This window comes from Peromyscus eremicus, chromosome 8a (assembly GCF_949786415.1).
Source record: "Peromyscus eremicus chromosome 8a, PerEre_H2_v1, whole genome shotgun sequence".
Classification (NCBI taxonomy): domain Eukaryota; kingdom Metazoa; phylum Chordata; class Mammalia; order Rodentia; family Cricetidae; genus Peromyscus; species Peromyscus eremicus.
In genome coordinates, this window is record NC_081423.1 from 68,483,627 (window position 1) to 68,498,266 (window position 14,640).

General features: G+C 43.4%; 2 protein-coding genes across 4 annotated transcripts in view; one reads left to right on the forward strand and one right to left on the reverse strand.

Moving 5' to 3' along the window:
* Nucleotides 1-2,302, forward strand: part of Chct1 (CHD1 helical C-terminal domain containing 1) — a 50,991-nt gene extending 48,689 nt beyond the window's left edge. For all 3 annotated transcript variants that reach the window (XM_059271408.1, XM_059271410.1, XM_059271409.1), the window contains one exon: nt 2,163-2,302. In XM_059271408.1, coding sequence (XP_059127391.1) covers nt 2,163-2,248 — 86 coding nt within the window. In that variant the 3' untranslated portion in view covers nt 2,249-2,302. The remainder of the gene's footprint in view (nt 1-2,162) is intronic.
* Nucleotides 2,303-11,798: 9,496 nt separating this feature from the next.
* Appbp2 (amyloid beta precursor protein binding protein 2) overlaps nt 11,799-14,640 on the reverse strand; it is a 56,192-nt gene continuing 53,350 nt past the window's right edge. The window contains exon 13 of the mRNA XM_059271412.1: nt 11,799-14,049. Within this exon, the coding sequence (XP_059127395.1) occupies nt 13,796-14,049 (254 nt within the window). The 3' untranslated portion in view covers nt 11,799-13,795. The remainder of the gene's footprint in view (nt 14,050-14,640) is intronic.

The window sequence follows — 14,640 nt, forward strand, 5'->3', positions numbered from 1 at the left end:
AAAAGGACAGAGACTCAGTCTCACAGTGAGCTAGATGGCGTGGGAATGGCCTTTCCAGTCACTTTGGCCTCTCTGCTGACCAAAATGTCTGGTTCTCTGCATGGGGTTATGGGCTAAGGATATGGTGCCTTTTAAATAAAAAGAGGCCGGGTAAAGGTTAGAACCGTGAGGGTTCCTGCTGTACACTAAGGCACAGAGAGACTTGGCATGCATCTCCCTACACTTCTGTGCCCAGGCTTCTGTGCCACGGTTAGCAACCCTCCTTGGCTACTGTTGAGGAAGGTAAAAGGCAAGCATGGTTGCCTGGAGAACTCAGAGTGTAGCCCTAATAGGGATGACCTTGAACTCTGAGCCCACTGCCCACACCTTGCCTGTGTTAGGATTACAGGCCACCTGATTTCTGTGGTGCTAAGGAGGATCAAACCCATGGCTTCATGAGAGCTAGGCAAGGATTCTACCCACTGAGGTACCTCTGCAACCTACTTTCTAGTTATTATTATAACATAGAAAATTAAAAGCAGATAAATAAAAATAGGGAGATATAAACATCACATTGTTGTCACCCACCATTGCACTGTTAACACTTTACAGATCAGTTATGAATATAAATACATACTTTAACGAAAATGAGACTATGCTCATTTTGATCCTAACTTGCTTTGTGTTTGGGAGCATTTCTCCAACCTTAGTTTTGGAGATAAGGGTCTCTCGCTGAATCTGAGCTCACTGATTGGCTGGACTGGCTGATTAAGATGCCGGGATCTTCCAGTCTCTACCTCCCCGAGGTGGAATCCCATGTGTGCCATAACCAGTGTTCTGCGTGGATACTGAGGACCCAAACCAGGGCCTTGTTCTTTCGTGGCAAGTGCTTTACTGGCTGAGCTGTCCCCCTGCACCTGCGTGTAAGTGCCCGCATGCCTTTACATACCACATACACTTCGGAGCCTGTCACAGTCAGAAGAGGGCATCTGATCTCCTGGAACTAGAGTTACAGGCAGTTGTGAACCCCTGTGTGGGTACTGGGAACCAAACCCAGGTCCTCTGGAAGAGCAGCCAGCATTCCTAACCACTGAGCCATCTCTCCAGCCCTCTGAACTTGCTTTTTTAAAATGAATGGCATCAGTCTTTCCAGGCCAGTGTTTCACTTTGTGGAATTGGATAATTCATATGAACATTCCAGAGGTAACTGTTGAGATGGCCTCTCATGCCGGGTTCTCCACCTGGTTATCTCTTAGCCTAACAAGCCTTTTTATCCGACTCTTGGGAGAGATCAGGCCATTGTCAGAATTTCCCACAGTCTATTTTCCTCCCTATTACTTCCTTTTGGCATCTTCTAACTTATTTCTTTACCTATAAACAGACTTTAGATAGAAAGTCTTGATAATGAATCTCTCTCTCTCTTTCTGTGTGTGTGTGTGTGTGTGTGTGTGTGTGTGTGTGTGTGTGTGTGTATTGGAGCTGAGAGCTGGGGACATAGCTCAGTGGTAGAAAATGCTTGCAGCATATGTGAGGATCGGGTTCAATCCCCAGTAACACACACACACACACACACACACACACACACACACACACACGACTAGTGAATGTGTTGGGGATTAGAGATGATGTGGGGTCCCCCACCCCATTCTTGCATGAGGAAAGCACACCACACTGGTCGACCCATCCTTTGTGGTGCACCAGGGCAGAACCCGCCCGACAGTGACTGGCATGGTGTTTCTCTTGCACTGTGTTCACAAATCAGATATTGATTAAAACTTGGCAGTGTTGTTGGCCAACAGACCTGTGTTTCCAAAGCACTTGTTTCCAAAGCACTGTCATCAGTGGCGAGGAGTGAGAGGGAAGTAGGGGGAAGTCAAGCAGGCTGGGGTTTGGTCCTGACTGCCTTGCTGTAAAGCTTTGGATATACCACATCCTTGCTCTGTGCTTGGGCAAGCATCCTCACATGTACACTGTGTGTGCGTGTGTGTGTGTGTGTGTGTGTGTGTGTGTGTGTGTGTGTGTGTGATGTCATCGCTCTACCTCACAGGTTTCAGTGAAAAGCGAGAGGAAGGGACGCACTGGCAGGGGACTTCCTGTTCTATTCTTCACACCCTGCATGTGTTCCTGCCGTTTCTTACCACTTGTTCTGTCATTGAAACCCTCTCTGATTTCTGTTCTTTCAGATTTTTTAAGGAAACTTCCTCAAAAACCAAAGCTGAAGAAAAGGCAGATTAAAGACAGCCCAGGAACTCCCAAGCGCTACCTATGAGAGACCCACAGGGATGGAGCTCTCGGAGCACTTACATGTATACTCTGGGGTGGGTGGGTGAGGGGGTGAATAGGGTAAAGAAAATTTACTTTATCAAAAGGATGCTCAATTTTTTAAATTATGAATAAATGGGTTGGGGAATAATAATCCTTAAGACAATTCTACTTTACTTGGCTGAACTTCATTCATCTTTTATTTGCTTAAAAATATTCGGAGCCAGGCTTGGCGGTCACAACTTTAATCCCAGTACTTGTGAGACAGAAGCAGTTGGATCTCTGTGTGTTTAAGGTCAGCCAAAGCTACACAGTAAGACCCTGACTCAGAAGAAAAAAATGTTTAGAGCCACTTACTAAGTGGCAGGTAGCCCACTTATACGTAGATAAATAGTCGTGGCCACGCATGTGGAGAGGCACCTAGGTCCAGTGCGAGGAGAGAACAAAGGGCCTTATGGATGTTAGCCACAGGGAGGTAAGGCATAGGGTAACCGATGGAATCCAGCCAGTCAGTGAGAAGTCTGGCAGCCTCCGAATCATCTAGACTTCATCTTATGGGTAGCTTGGGGCAGGCGGTAGCCAGGGAGGAGAGATGCAGTAGAATGAACTGATGCCACGTGGGTACTGGGCAGATTTCCAGTTGACTGTGAGCCAAGTATATGGAGATGAGAGAGGCTAGACACAGAAGAATCCCAAAGAAGAAACATTAACAGGCTTAACAGAATGGTGATTTGGACCAGTGGTCAATCAAAAATTGGCAGCTACTAATGCATTTAATTCCCAATGATGAGTTCCACTTGCTAACATCATTTTAAAAATACTAGTTGCCAGGGTTGGGGATTTAGCTCAGTGGTAGAGCTCTTGCCTAGCAAGCACAAGGCCCTGGGTTCGATCCTCAGCTCAAAAAAAAAAAAAAAAAAACAAAAACAAAAACAAAAAACTAGTTGCCACTATTATAACTGCGTTGTTTCCCATTCAATGCAAAATCAAGTCTCTGGCTTCTCATACAGCTCCCTCTATTTGGCTCTGCATGCCTATGTACCAGCTGGTGGAGCTGAGGAGCAGTTCACCAGCTTCACTGATAGGCTTTCTAGTTCGCCACAGTCTCCTCCCATGCCTAGTACCTTGCACAATGTGCTTCACACATCTACACCACCCGTGCAACTCTTGGGACCTTTAATATTTGATATCCCCAAAGTATGCAGAAGCAACTCGGGCATGCATCAAGAATGGCAAACTTAGGACTTTATATAAGGTAAGTAATAATAATAATAATAATAATAATAATAATAATATTATTGATCATTGACTGCTGTGTATGTGTGCATGTGTGTGTCTCTGTGTGTGTGCACATGTGCACACCTGCCACAGCTTGCTTGAGGTTAGAGGAAGTTGAGAGTCCAGTCCAGTCTCTCCTCTGCCATATGGTCCCAGGATGGAGCCCGGGTTGTCAGGCTTGATTGGGAGCACCTCACCTGCTGAGGAATCTTGTAAGCCCGTTTTTATTTTATAGCACTGAAGATCAAAAAGGACCTTGCACATTCTAGAGGACCATTTGCCACTGAGCCACATCCTCTGCAGTCAATTGATGGATTTGGCTGATACTGTGAGAGGCAAAAAAGGAAAGGAGGAAGTTGGAGAAGTTAAAAAAAAAAAAAAAAGGCACATTGTGCTGGGAAGTGGTGGCACAGGCCTTTAATCCCAGCACTCAGGAGGCAGAGCCAAGCGGATCTTTGTGAGTTCGAGGCCAGCCTAGTCTACAAAGTGAGTTCCAGGACAGGCTCCAAAGACCAGTTAGATGGCGACTCCACAAAGGGAAGTAGGCCTGGTGATTTTCTTTTTAAGTGCATTTGTGTCTGTGTGATGTTATGGAGCATGTGGGATCCTCGGGAGCTGGAGTTATATAAATGGTTGTGACCCGACTCATGTGTGTGCTGGAAACAACCACATCTTCCTCTGGAAGGACAAGAAACACACTTAACTGCTGATAGCCTCATCTCCAGCGCCCAAGGCCCAGACATTTTTTTTTTGGGGGGGGGGGGGAGCGTGTTTTTCGAGACAGGGTTTCTCTGTGTAGTTTTGGTGCCTTTCCTGGAACTCACTCTGTAGACCAGGCTGGCCTCGAACTCACAGAGATCCTCCTGCCTCTGCCTCCAGAGTGCTGGAATTAAAGGCGTGCGCCACCACTGCCTGGCTTCTTTTTTAAAACAAACAAACAAAAAACAGCGACAAGTTAATGAAGACCCTGTTAAAGGCAGCTTAGGGCCAGGGTAAATGTGTGAACCTTTTGTCTCTCGCCTCCCTCAATTTGTATGCAGAAGAAAAATTGAGCACAGAAGTAAATGGGAAAGTGAGCGTCAGTCTGGACGAGGCACAAAGGGGGAAGCCGGGGGAGGGACACGCGGTGGGAGCGCAGCTCCCTCTCTTCCTTTTACCCAGTGCTTCCCGGAAGCCCAAGAAGGGACTGCGGGGGGCCTTTGGGGACCCAGCCGGTCCACGACAATTTTGACAGAACAGGAGGATTTGGGAGGGAGGGGCCGGTAAGCTAGAAGATGCTGATGCTGAGGGACTCCCTGCAAAATAGAGCACTGATCACTGTCTGTGGGGCAGCACCGCCACCTACAGGAACAGGTGGGGAGTGCCTCTGCCTTTCAACCAGGCTGCTGTGTGCAAGAAGCCCGGGAGAAGCGGGTGGGGAGCTCTCCCCAAGGGCAACAGGGGAGGCTGGGTTTAGTGTCCTCTTAACTCTTCCCTCAAACTCAGCACCACCTTAGAATTCTAAAACAGCAGATCACAGGTTTCTCTGCTCAAAACTCCAGCGTTCCTCATTTCATCCCAAGTCAGCGTCAGCTGGCCCTGGTGGTGCACACCTATAATCTGAGCGGTGGGGAGGTGAGGCAGGATGGAGAGAGTTCCAGGACAGCTTGGGCAACATGATTCAACCTGTCACAAAATAAACAAATAAAACAAATAATAAAAATAAAGCGCAAGTCATCGCCAGGTTCTGCTAGATCTTCTATGATCCAGTCCTACAACTGTTCAGCTACCTCTTCGCCCTAAGCCCTGTTTTCCTCAAACTTGTCAAGCACATCGCTACTTCAGTTTTCTGTCACTGTGACAAAATACATGAGACAATGAACCTACAAAGAGGAAAAAAATTTCAACTGTTTCAATGATATTTTTAGCACGCACAGAAGTGTGTGGGCCACTTGTGCTCTGGCCCATCACCTGTGGGAGCCAGAAGACAACCTGTTTATTGGTGTATACTAAGTAATGACAAAAGTAGTCACTTAAAATTCTGTTCAATTAACAAATGAAAGAACACACCCGGAACAGCATTTTTTTTCAACTACTGTCTAGAGGAGAAAAGAAAGGCCCAAGAAGGAAGGTGATGTCTCTTGTACCAGAAGTCAGCACAGGAACTAGGTCTCGGTGCTAATGAGCCACTGGCCGCACACGGCAGCACACTGTGACACTTGTGCCTCCAGCTCTAGGCCAGCCTGTCATTTTTCACAGCATGTAAATAACTGGCAGACTGATGTATGGCTTTTTAAACATTTATGTAAGTGAGGGTTTTGCCTGGGTGAAAGTAAGCCAACTGTGTACCTGGTGCCCTCTGATGCCAGAAGATGGCGCCAAATCCCCCTAGAACTAGAATTACAGACCATTGAAGGGGTGTGTGTGTGTGTGTGTGTGTGTGTGCGCGTGTGTGTGTGTTTGCTGGGAACTGAATGCAGGTCCTCTGCAAGAGCAATAAGTGCTCTTAACTGCTGAGCCATTTAATCAGCCCTCTAATGTATTTATTATTTCAAGTTAATTGTTCTCAGCTAAGGTGTCTCCACCCAAAGTATGCTACTGTAGTGGTAGTGGTGGGCACACCAGAGAGTAGCTAGGGAGACTGTGTTGAAGGGGAGCTAACTGTTACGTCATCCATCAGTCTGTGCTCTTATGGTAAAGCTAATCCTAGGAGGGAAACAAAAGATAAAACCAATCCCCCCCCCCCAAAAAAAAAAAACCAGGAGTCCTCCGCAATCTCTCCATAGCAACACTCTATCCATGTCTGTGGTTCAGGAGAGAAGTAGTGCTTTATTCTTCTCATTAGATTTCTGTGTCAAACTTGTGAGCCAGACTTCCCTATGGTAGACAGGGAAGCAGGCTCAGGGGTTGGCACAGCTGAGCCAGGATCCCACTGTCAAGGCTTCCTGACTCCATTCACAGCATTACTTTTAGCTCTTAGTCCTCTTCCTCTCCCTCCTCCTCTTGTGGATGTAGACATTTTCCTTTTTTTATATAACTAAACTGAAAGTCTTTTTTTTTTTATGGGGTTTAATGACTTTGAAAGGATTCTGCACCGAGAGTATTTGAAGTTGTCACATTTTTTTCCTTGTAGTCCAGTTCCAGTGTTTGCTTTAACCCACTGGCCTACCTTAGCTTAGCGTGGTTGACACTGTGCAGTAGGAATGCAGTGTGTGTGCTTTCCAACTGGCTGAACACTTATCCGTGGGTGCAAGAGTTTATTTACAGCCTGTAGCATTTAGGGGAAAGCCATTTTTTCTATGACCACTTTAGATGTAACTTTTCAAACTCCTGATTTACTTGGGTTTATTTCCTGAACTTTCTGTACTGTTTTGTGGATTAGTTCTGCTATGTCAGGCTGAGATCTAATGAAAAAGAACAGAAAGTGTAACAAAATTGGATGTAACAGGAACATATTTGAAAAGGAACTGTTTTCTGTTATTGTAGTTGCTTTACATTTATTTTGTGTGTAGGTAGGTCTGGCCTGAACTGACACTATGTAAACCAAACTGTCGTAGACCAACCTCCCCCCACACTCCCCACCCTCGCCCCTGCTTCTCAAGCACTGGGAGTAGAGTGCACTCCACTCTACACCTGGCCTTCATGGTGGTTGTTCTTCCAAATGGATCATGGCTGACTTAACTGCCAGGCAATTTTAAGAGAAATGTTTCTTACTTTGCTGTGTGCCCACACTTAACAGGGCATGCTTGAGGAGGTCAGAGGGCAGCTTGCAGGATTTGGTTCTCTCTTTCTGCTAAGTACTGGGGATTGTACTAAGGTCATCAGGCTTGGTGGCACATGTCTGTGCCCACTGAGATATCTCTGCCAGCCCTGCCTACACAGGTTGAAAATATTTTTTAAAAAATTCTGTGTATATAAAATTTACCATCTTCTCATCCTCTAGCCTTTCATGTGCTGCATCTTAGCCATTTTTATTGTAATTATGTTTCCATTTTCTCTGTGGCCAATCTCCGGAACTTCTTCATTGTGTCAAAAGGAAACCATATCCATTAAGTAACCATTTCCCATCTCCTCCCACTCCCCCGCCCCCTCGTTTCTGACAAATCATTCTTTCATTGTCTGTATTAGACTAAAATCACATATTAATTTTACTTGGCTTTGCTTTTGAGGTAAGGTCTCATGTAGCCCAGGCTGGCTTCAAACTTGTTATGTAGCCAAGGATGATCATGAACTGATCCTCCTGCCTCTGACCCTCAAGTGTCGGGGATACAGGTATGTGCAACCACACTCAGCTGTTTGGCTTCTTAGCGTATCAGGTCCATCCATGTTATAGTACTGTCATAATTTCCTCTATATTTTCTTAGGTGTGGGGGAGGGAGGTGTGCCAAGGTGCACACGGTAGAGGACAACTTGAGGGAGTCAGTTTTTCACCAGATGGGTTCCAGAGTTGGTTCTTGAGCTGCCAGGTTTGGTCACAAACACCCTTACCTGCTCTGTGAGCCATCCTGCCAGGCCATACTTTCCTTTTTAAAGACTGGGTTTCATTTTAAGGATGCCACATTTTATCTGTTCAACCGTCAATAGATATACAGATGTTGGTTTGAAATCCTTCCAGTAGAACTGCTGGATCATATGGTAAATGCATTTAAACTTATTTTGAGGATCCTCCATATTGTTTGCCACAGCATCTACCATTTCGAGTTTCCACAACAGTGCACACGGACCTAGTCCTCCACATCCTCACCAACACTTGTTTGAAAACAGCTATCCTAACAGGTAGGTGTCTATATTCTCTTGGGCGGGATGGAGGAGGTGGGGGGCAGTGCTGGGGACTGAATTCAGAGTCTTAAGTATCCTAAGTTCATGTTCTACCACTGAGCTATGCCCAGACTATCTTGAATTTTTTATCTATAGTAGTGTTTGAGGTATCTGGGGTTTGCTAACAGACGTATGTCACAGAGTAAGCTATATATTATGTTAAATAATGCAGAAAGCAGTAAAGTTTACAAGCTGGAAGCAGCCTGAATATTACCAGCTATGAGATATAGAAAGTGTTTTAACAAAGTCTGGAATAAAATGCCACCCTCAGAATTATAAGTGACAATTCAAACTTTATGCAGAAAGACAAATTTAATACGGAGGAAGCAAGCAGTGAGATGCAGGTTTCTGTCCAAGTACTTGGCTTTCCATTATTTCAAAATGCGGCCTCTGGCTGGCAGGTGGCTCAGCAGTTAGTGAAGTAGGCAAGAAGCTGCTCTTCCAGAGGACCCGAGTCTGACTGCCAGCGTTCTTGCCATGTGCAGCTCACAGTCAGGTTACCTGACACCCTCTTCTGGACCCCCACGGACACCTGCACACAGGCAGCATGCACCACACATACATTCCAAAACATTTAAAAAGTGACCTCATTTCCTGAATTCTTTTGACTCTCATGGAAGAATTCTTTTTAAAAGTGCAATCTCCTTCATGTGAGAAAAAGGAAGGTTAGAACGACAGAATGTCTTACATTTGAAGGGCAGCTGGGACTGAATCGCAGACATGGGGGGACTGGAGAACTTTCAGCTGAATTCTACTAGGTCTCTTAACCACCCACCCTTTTATAGTCAGAGCTACTGACGAGTGACGGCTGGTCTCCTGTGCACTGAAGCTGTCATTTCCAGAGGCTGAAGAGGGCATGGTTCCCTCTGCGGCACAGCTTCGTTTTCTCGTACAAGAGCACTAGCGTCAAGTTTCCCTCACTCAGTAAGGACAGACCACAAAATTAAAAAGCCCTGAATTCCAACCCAAAGCAATCACAACTCAAACGGGAAGCATACACTATGAATGCAGGAACACTCTATTTATTAGGTCAATAATTCATTTAGCAATACGAGTACAGAATGTATCACAATGCTGGTTACAAACACACTTAGTGTGGTTTACAGTTACAAATAACAGCGGGCACTACAAGTAGGTGAGGATGATATGAAAGGTCGCTCCGACTCAATGAACTGACCTCAGAATCTATGAATGACCTTAGATATTTCTACAGAAATTCCTGTGGCACTAGTAGTGGGGATTTTCCTGTAAAGAATGTTAGTGATTCATTTGTAATTATTCCATTAAGGTTTTTAAAATTTTTTTATTTTGAGCCTATTAAACTAAAACCCCTGTTACTTAATAAAGTATAAAAATAGTACTGACCTGGTAATATTTAATAAAATGTAGCATTCATTCACATAAAACTAAATTGAAAAGTTTTAGTCACCATGGCAACATATTTTCCCATAAAAGGAATATACAGAAATGAGTGGTGTTATACAAAAAAAAGGGGTACCTGCGATTCAGTGATCCAACACATTGTGCACCACAACCAAGTTTTCTAGATATCTATATATAGCATATATATTTAATCTTAAACTTTACTCTTGAAAAACATGTGCACTCCAACAAACTCATTAAGGCCACTCATGCTATAGATACCTAGAACTGCAATTAATAAGTGTTATTTAAGAGATCCTAAAACACACGCCTTCAAATCACCACCAGGGAAAGCCAGTTCTCTGCCTAAAACATTCCTGAGATCTGGGGACAAAGGAACTACTATCATTAAAATCTGCAGACTAATTAAAAATGTTCTATTTAAAATAAATCTTTTTTTTCCAGGTAATGTGACGTCCTCTAAAGCCAAGAGGTGAAAGAAGTGTTAATCTTTAAAACAAAAATAAAACTCTTAAAAAAAATCAGTAATTATAAATAAGAATTTTTCCAGTAGTAACTCTGCCATCCAGAAAAGATGACTGGAAGCAGCAAGGTTAAAAACCCTAGGGGAAAACATTAAAAAAAAATGGCGGTTAACAACACCTGATACTTAGCAAACCATCCTTGGATTTTGCAAAGTTTTGGCCAAAAGCTTGCATCCTATTTAGGCTCAGCTGTTTGCACTACAAAGACAAGTTCAACGGCAAGCCCAAGACACCACGCTCTGGGCTGTGCACTTCCCATTTGATTTCTTGAGACGGGGTCTCACTAGGTTGCCCTGGCTGACCTTAAGTGAGTCTCCTGTCTCAGCCTCCCGAGTACAGCTTTCTGTACTTAATGCTCACAAGACTATGAACTCTTCTCTCCGTCTAGGACAAAGGTCTTTATCTGGGCAGGGTATTGGTGAGCTAGTTTTTTTGTTTTTGTTTTTGTTTTTTCGAGACAAGGTTTCTCTGTGTTGTTTTGGTACCTGTCCTGGATCTCACTCTGTAGACCAGGCTGGCCTCGACTCACAGAGATCCACCTGGCTCTGCCTCCCGAGTGCTGGGATTAAAGGTGTGCACCACCACTGCCCGACGTGAGTTGGTTTTTAAAAAAAGAATGTAGATTTGATGGAGAAAGGGTCCAAATCCTCAGGGCAAAGTCTAGTTTGAGGACCCATGAATATTCTGCACTAAAAACTCAGTTGGTGCTATTAAACTGAAATAAGTGACTCACCTGTGTCATATGCATGAGCTCCCCAATGCCCCCAAATGGAGTAGCACCAAGCTTTAGGAATAAGAGAATTCAGGGGAGGGTGAGATCATAGGCCCTTATTTAAAATTACATGCACGCTATTGATTATTGTGAGGTAAATTCTATTTAGTTTTTCCTCTCACTGTCTTGAATACTGAGATTATAGATATATGCCATCACACCCTGCGTTCATGTATAAAAGTCAAATCATGGTAGCATTCCTCACTACCTCATCCTAAACACTCTTGCAAAAGTATAAATCCTACACTTGAAGTTATTAGGGCATTACTTTTCAGTAGAATCAGAACATATCAAATCATATCACTTAAAATGACTGATTGTGCCAGGTGGTGGTGGCACACACCTTTAATCCCAGCACTCAATAGTGCAGAGGCAGGTTGACCTCTGTGAGTTTGAGGCCAGCCTGGTCTACAGAGCTGAGTTCCAGGACAGGCTCCAAAACTACACAGAGAAATCCTGTCCTAAAAAACCAACACCCCACCCCACTCCACCTGAAAACCAAACAGATTGCTAGAGTATAGGCATTAGATTAACTTTTACAAACTTACAGATAACCATAATTAAAGAAATGGTAAGATGGAACAACTTGACAATAATGATGCTGGGGGTGGGGGATGGTTGCCATCTGACATCATCACCCTGTGACCACAGGCTTCTAAACATCATGTTACTTTATCACCAACTATGAGTTAAGTTCAAACTGAGTTAAGGGGGATGAGTCCTTAAGTTAACTGACTATACAAAATGCTGTATATGCATAACACCAAAAATTCAGATTAAATAAAAATAATTCATGTGGAAACTTAAGTTTCAAAATATTTATTGAAAAACAATTTAGCACGACATTCCTATACCACAAACATACCACAGGGCTCTAAAAAGCCAATAAAAGTATACAAAGCCTATCTTGAAAATATCTTTGGAGATATTAAATATATAGGCCCGTGCAGCTGGAGTTCAGTAACTTAGAAATGCTCCTCCTGGTCACACAGACTACTTGGTTATAAAGGGTGCCACTGGACTAAGACTGCAATTAACTGGGAGGGGGCCAGCTGCATAAACTGCTAACATACTGATTTATTCTTTGAAGAATTTATAAAGAAATTCAGTTAGAGGAATAAATAAATTCAAGTCTCTGGACCCAAAGCTGTTATCTTCGGGTGTGAGCTTGCCTCATCTACTTGGGTCCTTCCCCAGTAAGTTCCTTTCTAAGGACCTAAACACACTGGCTTATCACTAAGACTGCAAACAACAGTTTCAAAAAAAACTAAAATTGGAAAGTTTAACAAAAGATAACTTCTGTAGTCTCTAATGTTTCTGTACTCTACATGATAATTGTTTTCCCCAACAAGCATGCTAAAGAACAGAGCTTGACACACATCCACTCAACCTACAGACCACTCCAAGCATCGCCAGGAGCAATGCATCTAACGCCCAAGTCAGGAACCCCTGAGAATAGGGGAGACACCCAGATTCTTAACTACACAGGCACCAGATAGGCCTCTGTACTAAGAATTGAGGTAACGGCAAAAGATCTTTTTGTTTCTTCTTGTTACATTGTCACACAACTTAGGAATTGAGTATTAGCTCCACATTCAATAACCTGGCTAGTTTTAAAAAATTAGAAAATCAGACATTATAGTTGGATCTTTCCACCCGACTCCTGGGTTTCAGTTAAAATGACTAGTTGTACTATTATTTCCCATAAAAATGAAGATTTTCTAAGACTTGTGCATTCAATCTTCTTAATCCCCACAGAGTAAACCTAAAATTCTCATCTGAACATGAATCATTTCACGACTCTCAGCCAGTATGTTTGTTAGCAACATGGAGTATGAGGGCAAAGATTAAAATGAGGGTGGCTGCAGCGATAGTTACAGAACTTGCTTCTATGTACCTTGACTAAAGACTTGCCACTGACATTGCCCAAATCCCATAGTTTGGTATCTATGATACAAATAAAACTCTTGTATTAATACTTTGCATTCTATCTAAATGAAATTATCCTACTGGAAAAGGCAAGTGCAGTGACTAAATAATCATCTAAAGCCCCTGGTCCAAATCACCACCTTCCACAGGTGCTGGTCCTTTTAGGTCCTTCTGGTCCTGTTATGTTCGCAAACACTGTTAGAGCATCTCACTGCTGTACCAGAAACCAAGAGTAAGAGTTGAGCTGCTGCTGGTCCACCTGGTGTTATGACTGACAGATCAACACTGGTCCAGTCAGATGAATCTGACAGTCCTTCCCTGATACAGCTCTGGAATGGCTGTATGCACTGATCTGGGAAAGATGGCCAAATCTACATCAGGATGCCCTCCTTTTTATTAATTAGTACCTGTGTTACTTTTCTATACTGCATATAAAGAGTCTTCCATAAAATTTCTTTACAATACAGTATCGAATACCTCCACATGGAAGAATGTTAAAAAGTTGTTAAAATCATCCTTACATAAGAAGAATGCAACTCTTTTAAACTCTTAAATAGTTTTATTTAGGGGTTCTTTTTTTTTCTTTCAGGCTTTCTGAAAAAAGAATTATTTTTTAAAAAGGGGGGAAAAGGTTTCCTGTTGTTCTAATGGGGTGAGAATGTGGGACTACTTATACACGCGGCACATGCTGATATAACTCAATATATGCTTATTCTACAGGAACTGCAATACAGGGCTACCCGAAAGAGGGTCTTCATGGACTGGACCAGTGTTTCAATGCAAATACCAGCCCCAAAACAACATGGATTTGATTTCACAGTATGAATTCCCCGGAATCCGGGGAAAGGTAATTGTTAGCTGAGGCTGTCCCTCAGCAGCGTGGTCCCTCAGCATTCTGAGACATGAGGAAGGACTGCACCACTTCTTCGGTGGACTGGGGGCTGTTGTTGACGTCTTCAAGGGCATCGGTTACTGAATACTGTCGATCTCGCAATCGGTTCCAGTTAGACAGAACATTGTGATACTCAAATACTTTTTCATAATTTCCAATGGAGTTGTAAAGTTTAATGAGGCCTCGGTAATCATACTCTAGTCCACTGTAGCCTTCACCAAACAGTTTCTTCCCTGAAGGAACATAAGAAACAAACAGATCAAAAAACGTACAATAATTTTTTGTTTTGATTTTAATACAAGTTTAATTCTTTAAACAGGCTGGCTTGGTTTTAGTCTCATGGAAGGACAACAGTCCTTATATCATTGCCTCTTAAATCACTCTCATCCATGTCGTATCTCTAAGATTTAAAGGAGCTGGTTTCACCAGAATGCTAAAATAAATTTCACAGGTTTTAAAAAAAGGTTTCTAATTAATTCAAGCGTGTGTGTTTATGTGTGTGCGCGTGCGCACTTGTGCCGGAGCATGTGTGTGGAGGCCAGAGGTAACTTTCAGGAATCTGTTCTCCTTCCATCATATGAGTTCTGGAGATAGAATTCTAGTTGTCTAGGTTGGTGGCAGCTGCCTTGACCTTATGAGCCATCTTACTAGCTGAAAATTTCAGGTTTAAGGATATCTTAAAATAATATGGAGCACTTTACAGGGTCTGTCTATATAATCCTATCTGGCTGTCCTGGAACTCACTCTGTAGACCAGGCTAGCCTCAACTCACAGAGCCACCTGCCTCTGCCTCAAGAGCACTGGGATTAAAGGCCTATGCCACT